At 46.2% G+C, this 13,029-nt stretch overlaps 1 protein-coding gene across 1 annotated transcript in view; it reads left to right on the top strand.

The window, feature by feature from the left end:
* LOC139278194 (neuropilin and tolloid-like protein 2) overlaps positions 1-6,936 on the top strand; it is a 63,782-nt gene extending 56,846 nt beyond the window's left edge. Inside the window, exon 10 of the mRNA XM_070896845.1 lies at positions 5,975-6,936. Coding sequence (XP_070752946.1) covers positions 5,975-6,558 — 584 coding nt within the window. The 3' untranslated portion in view covers positions 6,559-6,936. The remainder of the gene's footprint in view (positions 1-5,974) is intronic.
* Positions 6,937-13,029: the final 6,093 nt, after the last annotated feature.

A 13,029-nucleotide genomic window follows, 5' to 3' on the forward strand; every position in this document is an offset into this window, starting at 1 on the left:
GACTCTACTACTCCTATCATGTGGTCCTTAGTTTCCTCAGCAAAGCTGGTGGAAGGCTGCTGTTCCTCGTGTTAAAACACTTGAGATGCTCGTGGCTGGCAAATTCTGAGTGCTCAAGCCTGTGATTGCCAGGCTGCAGACTGCTGAACCTTGACTGCTTCCAGGGCAGTCTGGCCCAGTTGACATTTTGGCACCATGTTGGGTATTTGTTGAGTGGTAGTAAAGTAGCTGACATGGCAGTTGACTTCTCCATAGTGCTGAAACTCCTTGGCAGGCCTTCCAATACATTGTTGAGCCTCTTGTGAGAGACAAGCAGTTTTCTGTTCATGGCTAGGCCTCTGAAGTCCTCATCTCTGTCCTGCTCAGCAGAGCTGGGAGAGCACTTCACCCTCCAGCCAGCTCTCACCTGGGCTGTCTCACCTGTACCTGCTCCTGCTCACTTGTGCTGGATTTTCCATCATGTGCAGACCCCTCTATCTCACCTACACATGGTCCCAATATTTGTGCTGGTACTTGAAAGGGATGGAGTGTGTGACGGTGCATCCTTAGGATTGTACTCCTCTGAGGGGTATTATTCAGCAGGGTCCAGGTGCTGAGAAGGACCAAGAGGGAAGAAAAAGGCATCAAGGTAGACGGTACTGAGAGCAGGTGACAGTCTTCAGAATGCAGCTTCAATTTGTGAAGCATGCTGAATATTTGCTGAGGTGATTGAAGGACTACAAGTAATATATAGACAGCCGTGCCTTCCCGGTGTCACTCATCGCCAGGGCTTTGTACTTCAGTTGGGTTGGTTAGGGCTAAGATGCCTAATACTCTTCCCCCAGTCTTGCTGCTATCCATCGCATTATGTTCTATCTTGTCCTGCAGAAAGATAGAGCGAGAGGTAGTGAGTGGTTGTTGAAAGGGTAAGTGGAGATATGTGGGACTTGTGCTGTGGTGCATGTCCTGAGAGCTGGAGTTGAGGCAAGGTGGGATGAGGTTGGGTGGGTGGTGAATGGAAAGCCAAATGTGTGCAATGTGAAGTGAAGCAGGAGTCCTGGAAGGAGACTCTGGCTGTGCAAATGGTAAAATGTAAGAAGGAAATGCTGTTACATAGTATAACCTAGTACTTACTGCACAGAAACAGGCCATTCGACCCAACAGGTTGATGCCGGTTGTTAATGAAAATAAATTCACATAGACTCTAGTAAAGTAAGAGAGACAACTTTATTGCTAACAGAGCTCTGGGAGAAGAGTTGAGATTCCGCGATCTGCAAACACCTTCTCCCCGAGTGCCTTGTGCCGCGGGGTTATAAGCAGTTTACAGGGGGTGGAATACAATCATTTAAATTCATTTACATACAACCAATCAATCCATATGGCAATGCAATTTATTTACATACAACTAATCAATCTATATGGCAACGCAATTAATTTACATACAACTTTTTAGTCCTAGTGAAACCTGATAGCATGGCGCGAGTTTGGGGGCCCTTCCTCTGTATCTTTTATGGTTAGTTATTCTGTTGCAAAGCTTTCTATGAAACAGTGGCCTGCACCTGGCCAGGAGTCACTTGTTGCTGCAGAGTTCATATCAGGGACAGCAGATAGGCTTCTTGGTACAAAGTTCATTTAGTGGTGGCTTACCCCATCCTGCATTGCTATGTCCGAAAATCCACTCCAACAGTTCCCCCTGTTGGTCCTGGAGGATGTTCACGAAATCCAGATGACCACAATGAAGGTGGCTCAGTGCCTACCTTCGAGGCAAGTTACTTCCCTGCCTTGCCTGTAGCTCTAGCCTACCCTTCATAGGTAGTGGTCTGTGCCTGCATCGTCCGCTCCGTCTTCCTCGGCGTCTCCAGGTGTTCCCATCAGACGTTCTTTTCCGGTGATCACGCTGGCAACCGGCACTATTCGGGCCATCATGACTTTACAGCAGATATTAAAACATCCGATAATCAAGCAACAAGTAATTATTATTACAACAAGAATAACTACTCCATGTGTTAAATAGGACCCCCAGGATCCCCCTAATAGCCAGTCAAGCTAGCTGTTCCCCCTTTTTGAGCCTTGTCTGAACTCGTCAAGCTGCTTTCTTATGGCATCAATGGCTTGGGTGATATTGTATGATTCATCCGTAACATGCGTTATACATTTGTCTCCTATTATTGTGCATACTCCCCCCTGTTGGGCTAACTGATAATCTATGGCATAACGGGTCTGCTGCGTATACAATCTTAATTCAGACAGCTCCCGGTTGATGGCATCCTATCCCTTAGATGTGCTGTTTCCCAGAATGGTTAATCCACAAATAAGCTAGTTCCTATTTTTGGCACTAATTACCCCCGCTGATCCCCCCACAGACAGGGCCCCGAGGAACCCGCGGCCGAGTGATGATCCCAGCGTGATAGGATCCTTCCAATCGGCACAGAACTCCTTGCTGATGCCCCGTGTTACTATCCTTTTCCGGGTATGCCCTCTTTGGGGGCATGGAACAGTGAGTGGTCCTATAGTTCCTATTGCAAAGAGGATCGGGAGGGTCGGTGTTGCGGTCTTGAAGGTGCCGTTGAGGAGGAACACAAATCCCTCCTTAGCTCTATAACACTTTACGTCGGTGTTGCTAACACTCGTGAACTGCTTATACCACCAATTGCTCAGTTCCCTTGAATTTGAGCCCGATCCTACCAATTGGTAAGCATCAAACGGGTATGTCCATGTTTCTGAGCTGACATGAGTTCCGTTGCACTGACCGCAGATAACTTGCCTCCCTGCGGTCACGTTCAGGCCTCTATGCACTCGACAGTGCTGACGGGCACACTGCGTCTGCACACAGGTGGCGTTCTCGGGGTCCAGGGCATATGCACACCCCCATCCTTGCCCCGAGAAGCAAAGCGGGTAGCTTGCATTGTCTGAGCATACCGTTTCGTCCTTTCCCCGGGACCCCTTGCACACAGGATCTGTGGGATTTATTAATTCCATGCATCTTCCCTGTATACCCCTTCTATATTCGCCCGTTTGTCCCTCACAGGGTGCATCCGAGGTATCCGCCGTATATAAGTCACGGGGGGTCCACCCAGGGGTGGCCACGAACAGGGCCTCTACTGATTGGGCTAGTGGGTAACACGGTTCGATTGCCGTGTAAACGTATATGGGTCTTGAAAAACAAGTTATCTTCTAATCCTATTAGCTTTACAACCGTGACAACATAGAGTAACGCGATTATATACGCTATCTTAGACATGTTTGTTACGCTCAAACAATACAATATTTACACGTTAGCAGTAGCCGTAATTTGGACTTGCTTGCAGTCGTCACCTGTTCGGGGTGCATAAACAAGTATCCTGGTTACATTATCGTGAATCACATGTCTTATTTTTACTCATTAGTTTCTTTGTACAATTTCAACTGGGTCCAATGTTTCCATACACTCTTCCCTCTTATGTCCAGACAGGCACAGGTCCCTCACACTCCTGACCACCCACCTCCCCCCCCCTTCTCTTCCCCCCTGCCCCCCCCCCCCATTACCCACTACCCACCCAGTTTGTCCCTCGAGTTAAAATCAGGGACCTCAGAAACATTTAATGTGCTTTGTTAACACTCTTTAAATGCTACTGAGCAATTGTTACAGAACTAGACTTAAAGATAATGACAAACTTTAGAATTCCTACTGCATCTGATATTTTTTCACCACATAATTTCATCAGAATTATTAGCAGTTTCTGAAATAACAGATCTATTTTAATAAAAATAATCGAGTTTGTCTAAGTCCCCAAATAGTTGTAAATCTGTATATTTTCATATTTTTTGAGCTGCAAATAAAATAAATGAGAAAATGGAGAAATTTTCATTGCCGAAAGATAGGCCATTACATTGAAATGGAATGGTTATTAGGTCTGACAAGTTTATAGATTTAGATAGTGGACTGCTTTTTAAAAAAACCTATAATGATAATTATGCTAGTTAGAAACAATGGGCCCAAGTTTCGGGCCGTGCCTAAAACAGCGCAGCCCGGACCTGGACGCCCGTTTTTCACGTCACAAAGTGCGCCTAAAAAAACCTCACCTATTCTCTGACTCCCTGCAGGTCCTCTCGCAGCGCGGTGCGGCGCAGCACGAGCTGTGGGGGGCGGAGCCAGGTCCCTGCACTGAAAACAGTGGGCGCGCATGTGCAGTAGCTTCAGGCGCCCAAAACTGTGGGAGGGGCCCGAACCACGCAGCCCCTAGCCCTGGCCGAATGGCCTCAGTGGGGCTGCGTGGATAAGGCTCCTCCCACCCGACCCGACCTGACTCCCGCTCCCCGGACCGGACCCGACCCGACCCCCGCTCTCCCCCCCCCACCCTCCCCGCCCCAGCAACCCGATCTCCGCTCTCCCCCTCCCCGCCCCAGCAACCCGATCTCCGCGCCCCCCCCCCCCCCGACGACCCAACCTCCGCCCCCCGGCGACCCGACCCCCGCTTCCCCCGGCGACCCGACCTCCGCTCCCCCGCCCCTCCCCCCTCGGCGACCCGACTTCCGTTCCCCCACCCCCCCACCGGCGACCCGACCTCCGCTCCCCCCCCATCCCCGACCCGACCTCCGCTCTTCCCCCCCACCCGACCTCCACTCCCCCCCGACCTCCGCTCCCCCCCAGCCCCGGCGACCCGACCTCCAAGACTCCCCCCCCCCCCCCTGACCTCCGCGACTCCCGACCTCCGCGACCCCCACACGACCTCCGTGACCCCCTCCCCCCGGACTCGAGACCCGACGCCACCTACCTGTAAATCCAGCCCGAAGTCTTGGGCCCGGCCGTTCAGCCTCCCCTCTCCTTCCTTCCCTCTCCTCTGCTCCCTTCCCTTCCCTCTCCTCCCTCTCCTCTACTTCCTCCCTCCCTCCCCTCTCCTCTCCTCTCCTCTCCTCCCTCCCTCCCCTTCTCCCTTCTCCCTCCCCCCATCTCCTCCCTCCCCCTCTTCTCCCTCCCCCTCTTCTCCCTCCCCCTCTTCTCCTTCTCCTCCCCCCCTTCTCCTCCTCCTCCCCCTCCCCCTCCTCTCTTCCTTCTCCTCCGCCTCCTCTCCTCCTCCTCCGCCTCCTCTCCTCCTCCCCCCCCTCTACTCCCCACCCCCCTCTACCTCCCTCCTCCTTCCTCCCCCTCTCCCCCCACCACCCCCCTTCTCCCCCTCCCCCAACCCCCTCCCCCTCCCCTCACTGTCAGAAACGCAGACACTGACAGACAGAGAGTGAGAGACACACACACAGACAGACAGAGAGATAGAGACACTGACAGAGACACACTGGGGGGGCCGTCCCAGCACGCTGTTGGAGGACTCCCGGTGCTGCAGTCGGTAAGTAGAAAATGTTTTATTTATTGATTTTTTTTAAAAATTTATTTTTTATTAATTTTTTTTTGATTGATTTATTGGTTGATTTATTGATGTATTTATCATTTATTATTGATCATGGCTCTTTATTTGTAAAACTGAAGTGTTTAATGTTTGTAAACTTCCCTTTAAACCCCCCCCCCCCCCCGCATTCCCTACGCGTGATTTTCTAAGTGTAGACAAGGTTTTTCTGAGCGTACAAAAATCTACACTTACTCCATTCTAAGTTAGTTTGGAGTATGTTTTCACTGCCTAAACTTTCAAAATGGGTGTAAGTGGCCGGTCACGCCCCCTTTTGAAAAAAAAATCTGTTCCAAACTGAAACTGTTCTAACTGACTAGAACTGGAGCAAACTAAATGCCGAGAATTGCAATTTCTAAGATACTCCATTCTAAACCAGTTGCTCCAAAAAAACAGGAGCAACTCAGGCTGAAACTTGGCCCCAATATAGTATACAATGAAAGTCCATTTACAATCAAGTGCTACCACTGTGCAGGTCAGATGCTGAGCTATGGTTCGGTCAAGACTAGCTGTTCTAGTTCTTGTCAAAGACATTTATTTGTACTCAAAGTGGCATTGGTGTGAATATTTTTAGATTGGTGTAATGTTTACATATTCGGATATTTGTACTACTTTTGCAGAAAAGAAAAAGCCTGGCCTCTTTCACCAGATTACCAAAACTCACGGAACAATCATCGGCATTTCATCAGGAATTGTTCTGGTTCTTCTTGTCATTTCTGTACTAGTGCAATTAAAACAACCTCGCAAAAAGGTTTTGGCTCGCAAAGCGGCATTTAACAAATCAGGATTTCAAGAAGTGTTTGATCCTCCTCATTACGAACTATTTTCGCTAAGAGACAAAGAAATAACGGCAGATTTGGCTGATTTATCTGAAGACTTTGAGAACTACCATAAACTGAGGCGCTCCTCATCCAACGCCTCCAGGTGCATCCACGACCACCACTGCGGCTCACAACCACCGAGTATAAAGCAAAGCAGGACTAATTTAAGCACAATGGACCTTCCATTTCGGAATGATTTCTCTCAGCCACAGCCAATGAAAACATTTAATAGCACCTTCAAGAAAAGCTGCTATACTTTAAAACACTCACAAGACAGTCCAGAACGAGTCATAGAAGACAGAGTGATGGAGGAGATTCCTCCTGAAATCTACGTACGTGGCAGAAATGACACTGTTCAGCGTTCAATGTCCATTGACTTCTGAAGTGGAACTGCTGTGCTGTTACTGAACACTATCTTTTAGTCTCTTTGTCTCTTGCAAATGCTGCTCTGTCACTTTGACATTTCATTTGGCATTTTAATATAGCCCAATAATCAGCTCAATGACAAGATATGTGGAACTGGGGTCACCTTTCCTTGACCCTTCTGATTGACTATTTCTGTGAGACGAACTGTCGACAACAATTCTTAATAACAGACTCTCTGATTGTGTTCTGAAGCTTGCTAATATTGTATTATTGGTTGGTAATTACTGTAAATATGCTAAAGGTTTAATTCTTTGGTCTCCTGCTGTTAGCCCATTAATTGCTCCATTCCATTGGAGAGAAGCTTTTTAACTTAAGTATGAAAAGCAGAAAAGCAGCACTACAACGACATCAAAAGCCCTTTCAAGTATCTTTTTTTTAACTTAAAAAGAAGCATTGAATTTTTAGACCCTGCTAGACTATGGTTTTGAATGGCAATGTTTTCTACTTGTTTTGGCCTGTTTTTTACACATTAATTTAACACACTATTTAGATCAGGTCACCACGATGAATAAATTTACCATTAGTGAACTCACAGGATTGTGTATTTGCCAGTTCAAATAAAAAGCTTGTTGAAATGTAAAATTATTTCTTTCTGTGCATACTATTGGCAACCTACTTATCCATTCTCTTTACGAAATGTAATATTTTAGTGACTTATCTTGGTATATGGTTAACTTTTAAAAGCTCTGTGAAATCCTGGCACTTGAAAGAGGGAGGGGAGGGAAATGTTTATCTTAAGCCCAAGGTGACAGAAAGTGGGTGGGGCCTCTGTGGTGCCCACCAATGATGCGGGTGAGAGGCCTGAACCATTTCATGTTCATGCCTCATTTCCATATGATGGGACTAATCATACTGATTATTGACAGCTCACCCATTGGTTAGCGGGGGGAGTGAATTCGGACAGGAGTAATGCAATTTAAAGGCAACCTCCACCTCTTAAAGGTGAGGTGCACTTTGCTGCATGGTTTTGAACTTGGAAAGTACATTCTCAATGTGTACTTCAAAGGCCTCAACATTTTCAGACAAGTAATTTTAGAGGAGGTTAGCAGGAAGAAGCTGGTCCTGTTTCTGGATAACGGGAGAAGGTTGCCAAGGCAAATAGCTCCACAATGGTGGGCAGAGGTAGCTGACTAGATGCATGTGCTAAGCATTGCCTGAGAACTTGGCACAGTGCCTTAAAAAAAAAACAATGATTCGACTAGAGCTGCTAAGATAAGATTCCTATTCCCATCTATCTTACTCTCCGCTTAGTCCTGCTCCATCTGTGGCCCCAGCACTCATAAGTCTTCCCTGCTTCCCATCACTTTCCTCCATTCACAGCAGCACAGCAGCACATTTCACTGCACTGCATCTCTTTCAACTGCCACCTGCACACTCTGCACCTCCTCAAATATTCCCCTCAATGCCTCACACCTGCGGCTTCTTTCAAACATCATCCACACTGTGCTACCCTGACAAGCTCATCCTCAGAACCCTTCTTCAGGTCACACACTAACACACTTTCCTCTGCACCAGATATTTGCAGATGGCAAGGCTGGAGAATATGTCCCACAGGATGTTTGGCCATCCAACCCTCACATACTATGCATGGCAACCTGGTGCTGCCTTGAACTGCCACTGGGGTCTACACTGGGAGAATCTCCAAGTACAAGTGCACAGGAACATGAACAAGGGAAAGGATGGCACAGGAATGAGTTTATCGCAGGGCAAGTTCATGTACTAGCTCTGTAGACAGCACAGATGAAGGCTTCCAGGGCTTAGGCTATAAAAGATGGATAGCTGGACACCAGCAACTGCTCAATGCATTGGACTGCCTGCCCGGGAGCTTGCATCAGTGTGGAGTAGTCCATCTCAAACTCATGTGAGGTCCTTGCACATGACATCAAAGCACTGCACTGTCTGCAGGGAGCATAGAATCACCTTTCTGCACACTGCAGTGAGGCTCTCGGTTATGGAGCTTGTGGTAACAGCTCTAACATCTTTGATGGTAGTTCAGATTGTTTCCATTCAGGTATAGGGTTCCAGCACCTCCTGCATCTTGAATGAAAGCATCGATAGGGGCATCTAAACTATCCAATCATTCCTATACTTGGTTCTCGTGCAGCGTAATGGGAGTGCTGAGACACAACCTCATGCGGGTGGCAGTAGCTTCACAGAAGAGGCAGATGCATTCCTTTTTAAAGATGGTAAGATGCATGCTCCCCGTCACCCCTTCAACCAGTGTCTGTTTTGGTGCTATAAAGCAAGCTGGATCAGACTGCCCTGGCAGTAGCCAAGCTGCTGCAGTCAGGCCCTCTCAGGTCCAAGGTCCACAAGCTCACCCACGATGGCCATCTCAAGTGCACTCATTGGATCTGATGCAGGCATGTGCCGCAACTTGATTCATATTGTTTATGTCACCTACTGCAGCCTGAAATGACCCTGAAGCATGTAAATCCAGGCACCTTCAGAGCCGCAGGTAATAAAGTGTATGATCTGGTGATGGACACCAGTTGCTGTTGCAGTAGGCGGCCTAGCTCTCTACAGCCTCCATCAAGAATCAGAGCCACTGTTCCTCACATAACTAGAGGAACGATGTTGTTGTCCTGTAAACTTGTGTGGGCTAAAGCTCCCCCCAACTCTTGCTTTCTGCTCTTCCTCCTCCTGGTCCTCCTCTACAATGGCAGACTGAGCAGCACACCCATGTTACCAGCTGAAGTTTGTGCAGAAGCCTATGGGCAGCAATTCTCTTCCAGCTACAAAAAAGACTTGCCACAAGTTTTGCACTCAGCTACATCAGCCAACTCAGCAGAAATGAACATAAAAGCCTGCTAGCATTTAAAAATGAGCAACCAGGTCCATAACTAATTGCAACTGAGGATCCCTTTAAATGACACTGGTACACCATCCCTCCCAACTGTTCCGCCCCAGGGATTGTGAGTGGGTTTTAGAATAGGCGAATTCAGAGCTGAAGGAGTTGAAAATCACAGTAACAGGCGCAGGGCCCTTATTTGCATATATGTATTCGGCAACAGACGGGCACCTTGGATAACTAAAATGCACCTGACTCAAAAAGACACCAAGTGCACTTCGAGTAGAGATCAGGCAAGTGAGCTGTCCATTCAAATTTAGGAGGCCTAACATGCATTTTTTGAAACCAGCTATTAGTTGAAAATCCCCCTCTTGGATTTTTGAGCAGGTTGTGATTGCTGGGAAACAAATGTTAAATTCTGTGGAACGGTGGTTAATGGTTTTGCCTCATAATTGTAGGATCTCAACTGGATTATCTTTTTTTCTGTGGGGTGGGGTGAAGGTGACAAAGCAGAGAAGAGATAGTGAGGTCTGATAGGTCACCTACGTGCTCTCCTGGTTGGGGAATAGCATATAGTGCAAGCAATCAAAGAGTGTGAAAAAATAGTGGACAAACAAGGGAAGAGAATGCAGTCAAGATTCTTCTGGTATGTGGAATGGACAGTGCTAAATGTACCTTCCCCTGTGGCGGAACACCACACTTATTGAAAGCTGCACCATGCAGCGGCCTGACTGAGGATTGATGATATTTCTAAGCGTGTGGAGAGGCTACAAGACATCAGCAAAGGTATATAGAAGACATATCACTTCCTATTACACTTAGCATCTAATACCAAGAATTCCTTCTCTCCACTCTCAACCTGTTGGCAGTGTATTTCCTTATTCAGTTCCTTATCTCAGAATGTCATTAAAAGCCACATTGTGTGATGAATGCTGCCAGTGTGCAAAATGGTATTAACTCAAGTGCTAAGATACAGAGTGGTATTAATAGGATTGCGACACTTTGATGCTTAACTTCAACTGCATTGTTATATTTTGTGAGGGATGAGTAATGGAGACAGAAATTGAAATTAGTTCCATAACCATAACTCATTAGCCATTAGCACTCTACTAATATCCTTTTGAAATATCATTCACTATTAAATGGATTTTTAAATTGGTCATCTCCTCTCTGGGAAGAGGTAACCGCTCAGAACAATAATAACAAGAACAGCAATAATAACAACATTTATACAACAGATAAACATCGCAAGGCACTTCACAAAAATGTAATCAGACAAAAACGTGAACTAAAAAGGAATATTAAAGCAGTTCTCATTATAACTAATCAAACATAGAATGAATAACACTTTACATTTTTTTTCAAAAAATAACACTAAACCTGTGGTATAAATAGACTGTTCAATCGGCTGGATATGAAAAATGAAGAATGTTTTTACTTGTGGACTAAACTCATCTATGAGTATGTCATTTATGAGTTATCAGGTCAGTACAAAGTTGAATAAACTCTTCAGATTTCATCTGTCCCTCTCCCATCACCCATAAAGTGACATCTACGTTACTTGTATTGGCAGTTAATGATAATTGACTGACAGCCAAATTTTAAAATACATGCTGGAACAGCAGATTATTGATCCCCCAATGATTATAAAAAATAATTCAGAATAGTGTAACAGACAGAATTTGAATTATTTGATTGAATTTAATAAGATAATTTATACATGGTAGAAAGAAAAGGTACTGAAATCTGGGCTCAGTATTTTCTATTATTCTGTTCAATAGTGCCAAATAATGCTTTGTGTTGGCAAATATAAATTAATTGCCTAATTTAAATGCATTTGTGTAACACTATTTCATCGACATGCTGGAATTCCAGAGAGGTATCGAGGAGGAAATCAATTTTAGTTTCATGGTTCAAATACTGTGACCATTTCCTCTTCTTCCTACTTCCCTTTGTTCTTTTTAACTTTTGCACATATTAAACACATAACCTAACAATGTCAGGTGATAATCTTAGATTTTCTCATCCTTTACAGAACACTGCAAAGAGAATATGGTAAGCACAATATCACTAAATTGTGTGCCTCATAGTAAGACGCATTTACTTCCAGAAATTTCTTGAGGCAAAGAAAAAAACATTTACAATGATATGCTACCTTTCACATTCTCAGGATGTCTCAAAGTGCTTCACAGCCAATGAATTACTTTTTGAAGTGAAGCCACTGTTGTTTTGTAGGCAAACATGCACAGCAAGATCCCGTCAACAGCAATGCAATGAACAGTCAATCTGTTTTTGATGGTGTTGACTGAAGGATAGATGTTCTCCAGAACACCAGCTCTTTTTGAATAATGCCATGGAACACATAGGTTTAATTTTTCATCCAAAAGTCAGCACCTCTGATAATGCAGCACTTTCTCAGTGCTGCATTGATATGTCAGCCTAGATTACATGCTCAAGTCCTGGATTGGGGCTTAAACCCATGACCTTCTGGCTCAAAGGTGAGAGTGCTACAACTACAGCCAATTAAGTACTTATGAAGTGTAGTCATTATTGTAATGTAGGAAACGCGGCAGCCAATTTGCACACAGCAAGATCCCACAAACAGCAACATGATAATGACCAGATCATCTGTTTTAGTGTTGATTGTTAAGGGATAAATATTGGCCTGGACACCGGGGAGAACTCCCCAGCTCTTCTTTGAGATAGTACCATGGGATCTTTTACATCCACCTGAGAGGGCAAACAGGGCCTCCGTTTAATGGCTCATCTAAGAGGACGGTGTCTTCAACACTGTAGCACTGTCTCAGTGACTGCTCTGGAGTATCAGCTTAGATCAAGTTTCTAGAATAGGACTTGAACCAACAACCCTTAGACTCGAAGGTTCAACACTGTAGCACTGTCTCAGTGACTGCTCTGGAGTATCAGCTTAGATCAAGTTTCTAGAATAGGACTTGAACCAACAACCCTTAGACTCAAAGGTGAGAGTGCTACCACTGAGCCACAGCTAAAATCCAACAGGAGCCAGCTGCTGAGAGTTGGGTATGGAGATATATCACCAACGATGTCTCCGCAAGATCCTGCAAATCCCCTGGGAGGACAGGCGCACCAACATTAGCATCCTCGTTCAGGCTAACATCCCCAGCATTGAAGCACTGACCATACTCGATCAGCTTCGCTGGGCAGGCCACATGGTTCGCATGCCAGACACGAGACTCCCTAAGCAAATGCTCTATGCGGAGCTCCTTCACGGCAAACGAGCCAAAGGTGGGCAGCGGAAACGTTACAAGGACACCCTCAAAGCCTCCCTGGTAAAGTGCGACATCACCACTGATACCTGGGAGTCCCTGGCCGAAGACCGTCCTAGGTGGAGAAAGTGCATCCGGGAGGACGTTGAGCTCTTCGAATCTCAACGCCGAGATTGTGAAGAGGTCAAGCGCAGGCAGCGGAAGAAGTGTGCAGCAAACCAGTTCCACCCAACCCTTCCCTCGGCAAATATCTGTCCCACCTGTGGCTCTCGTATTGGACTGTTCAGCCACCAAAGAACTCACTTCAGGAGTGGAAGCAAGTCTTCCTCGATTCCGAGGGACTGCCTATGATGATGATGATGATAATTGACAGGTTGCAATCACAACTTCAC

Source organism: Pristiophorus japonicus, chromosome 13, assembly GCF_044704955.1.
Source record: "Pristiophorus japonicus isolate sPriJap1 chromosome 13, sPriJap1.hap1, whole genome shotgun sequence".
NCBI classification, from domain to species: Eukaryota; Metazoa; Chordata; class Chondrichthyes; family Pristiophoridae; genus Pristiophorus; species Pristiophorus japonicus.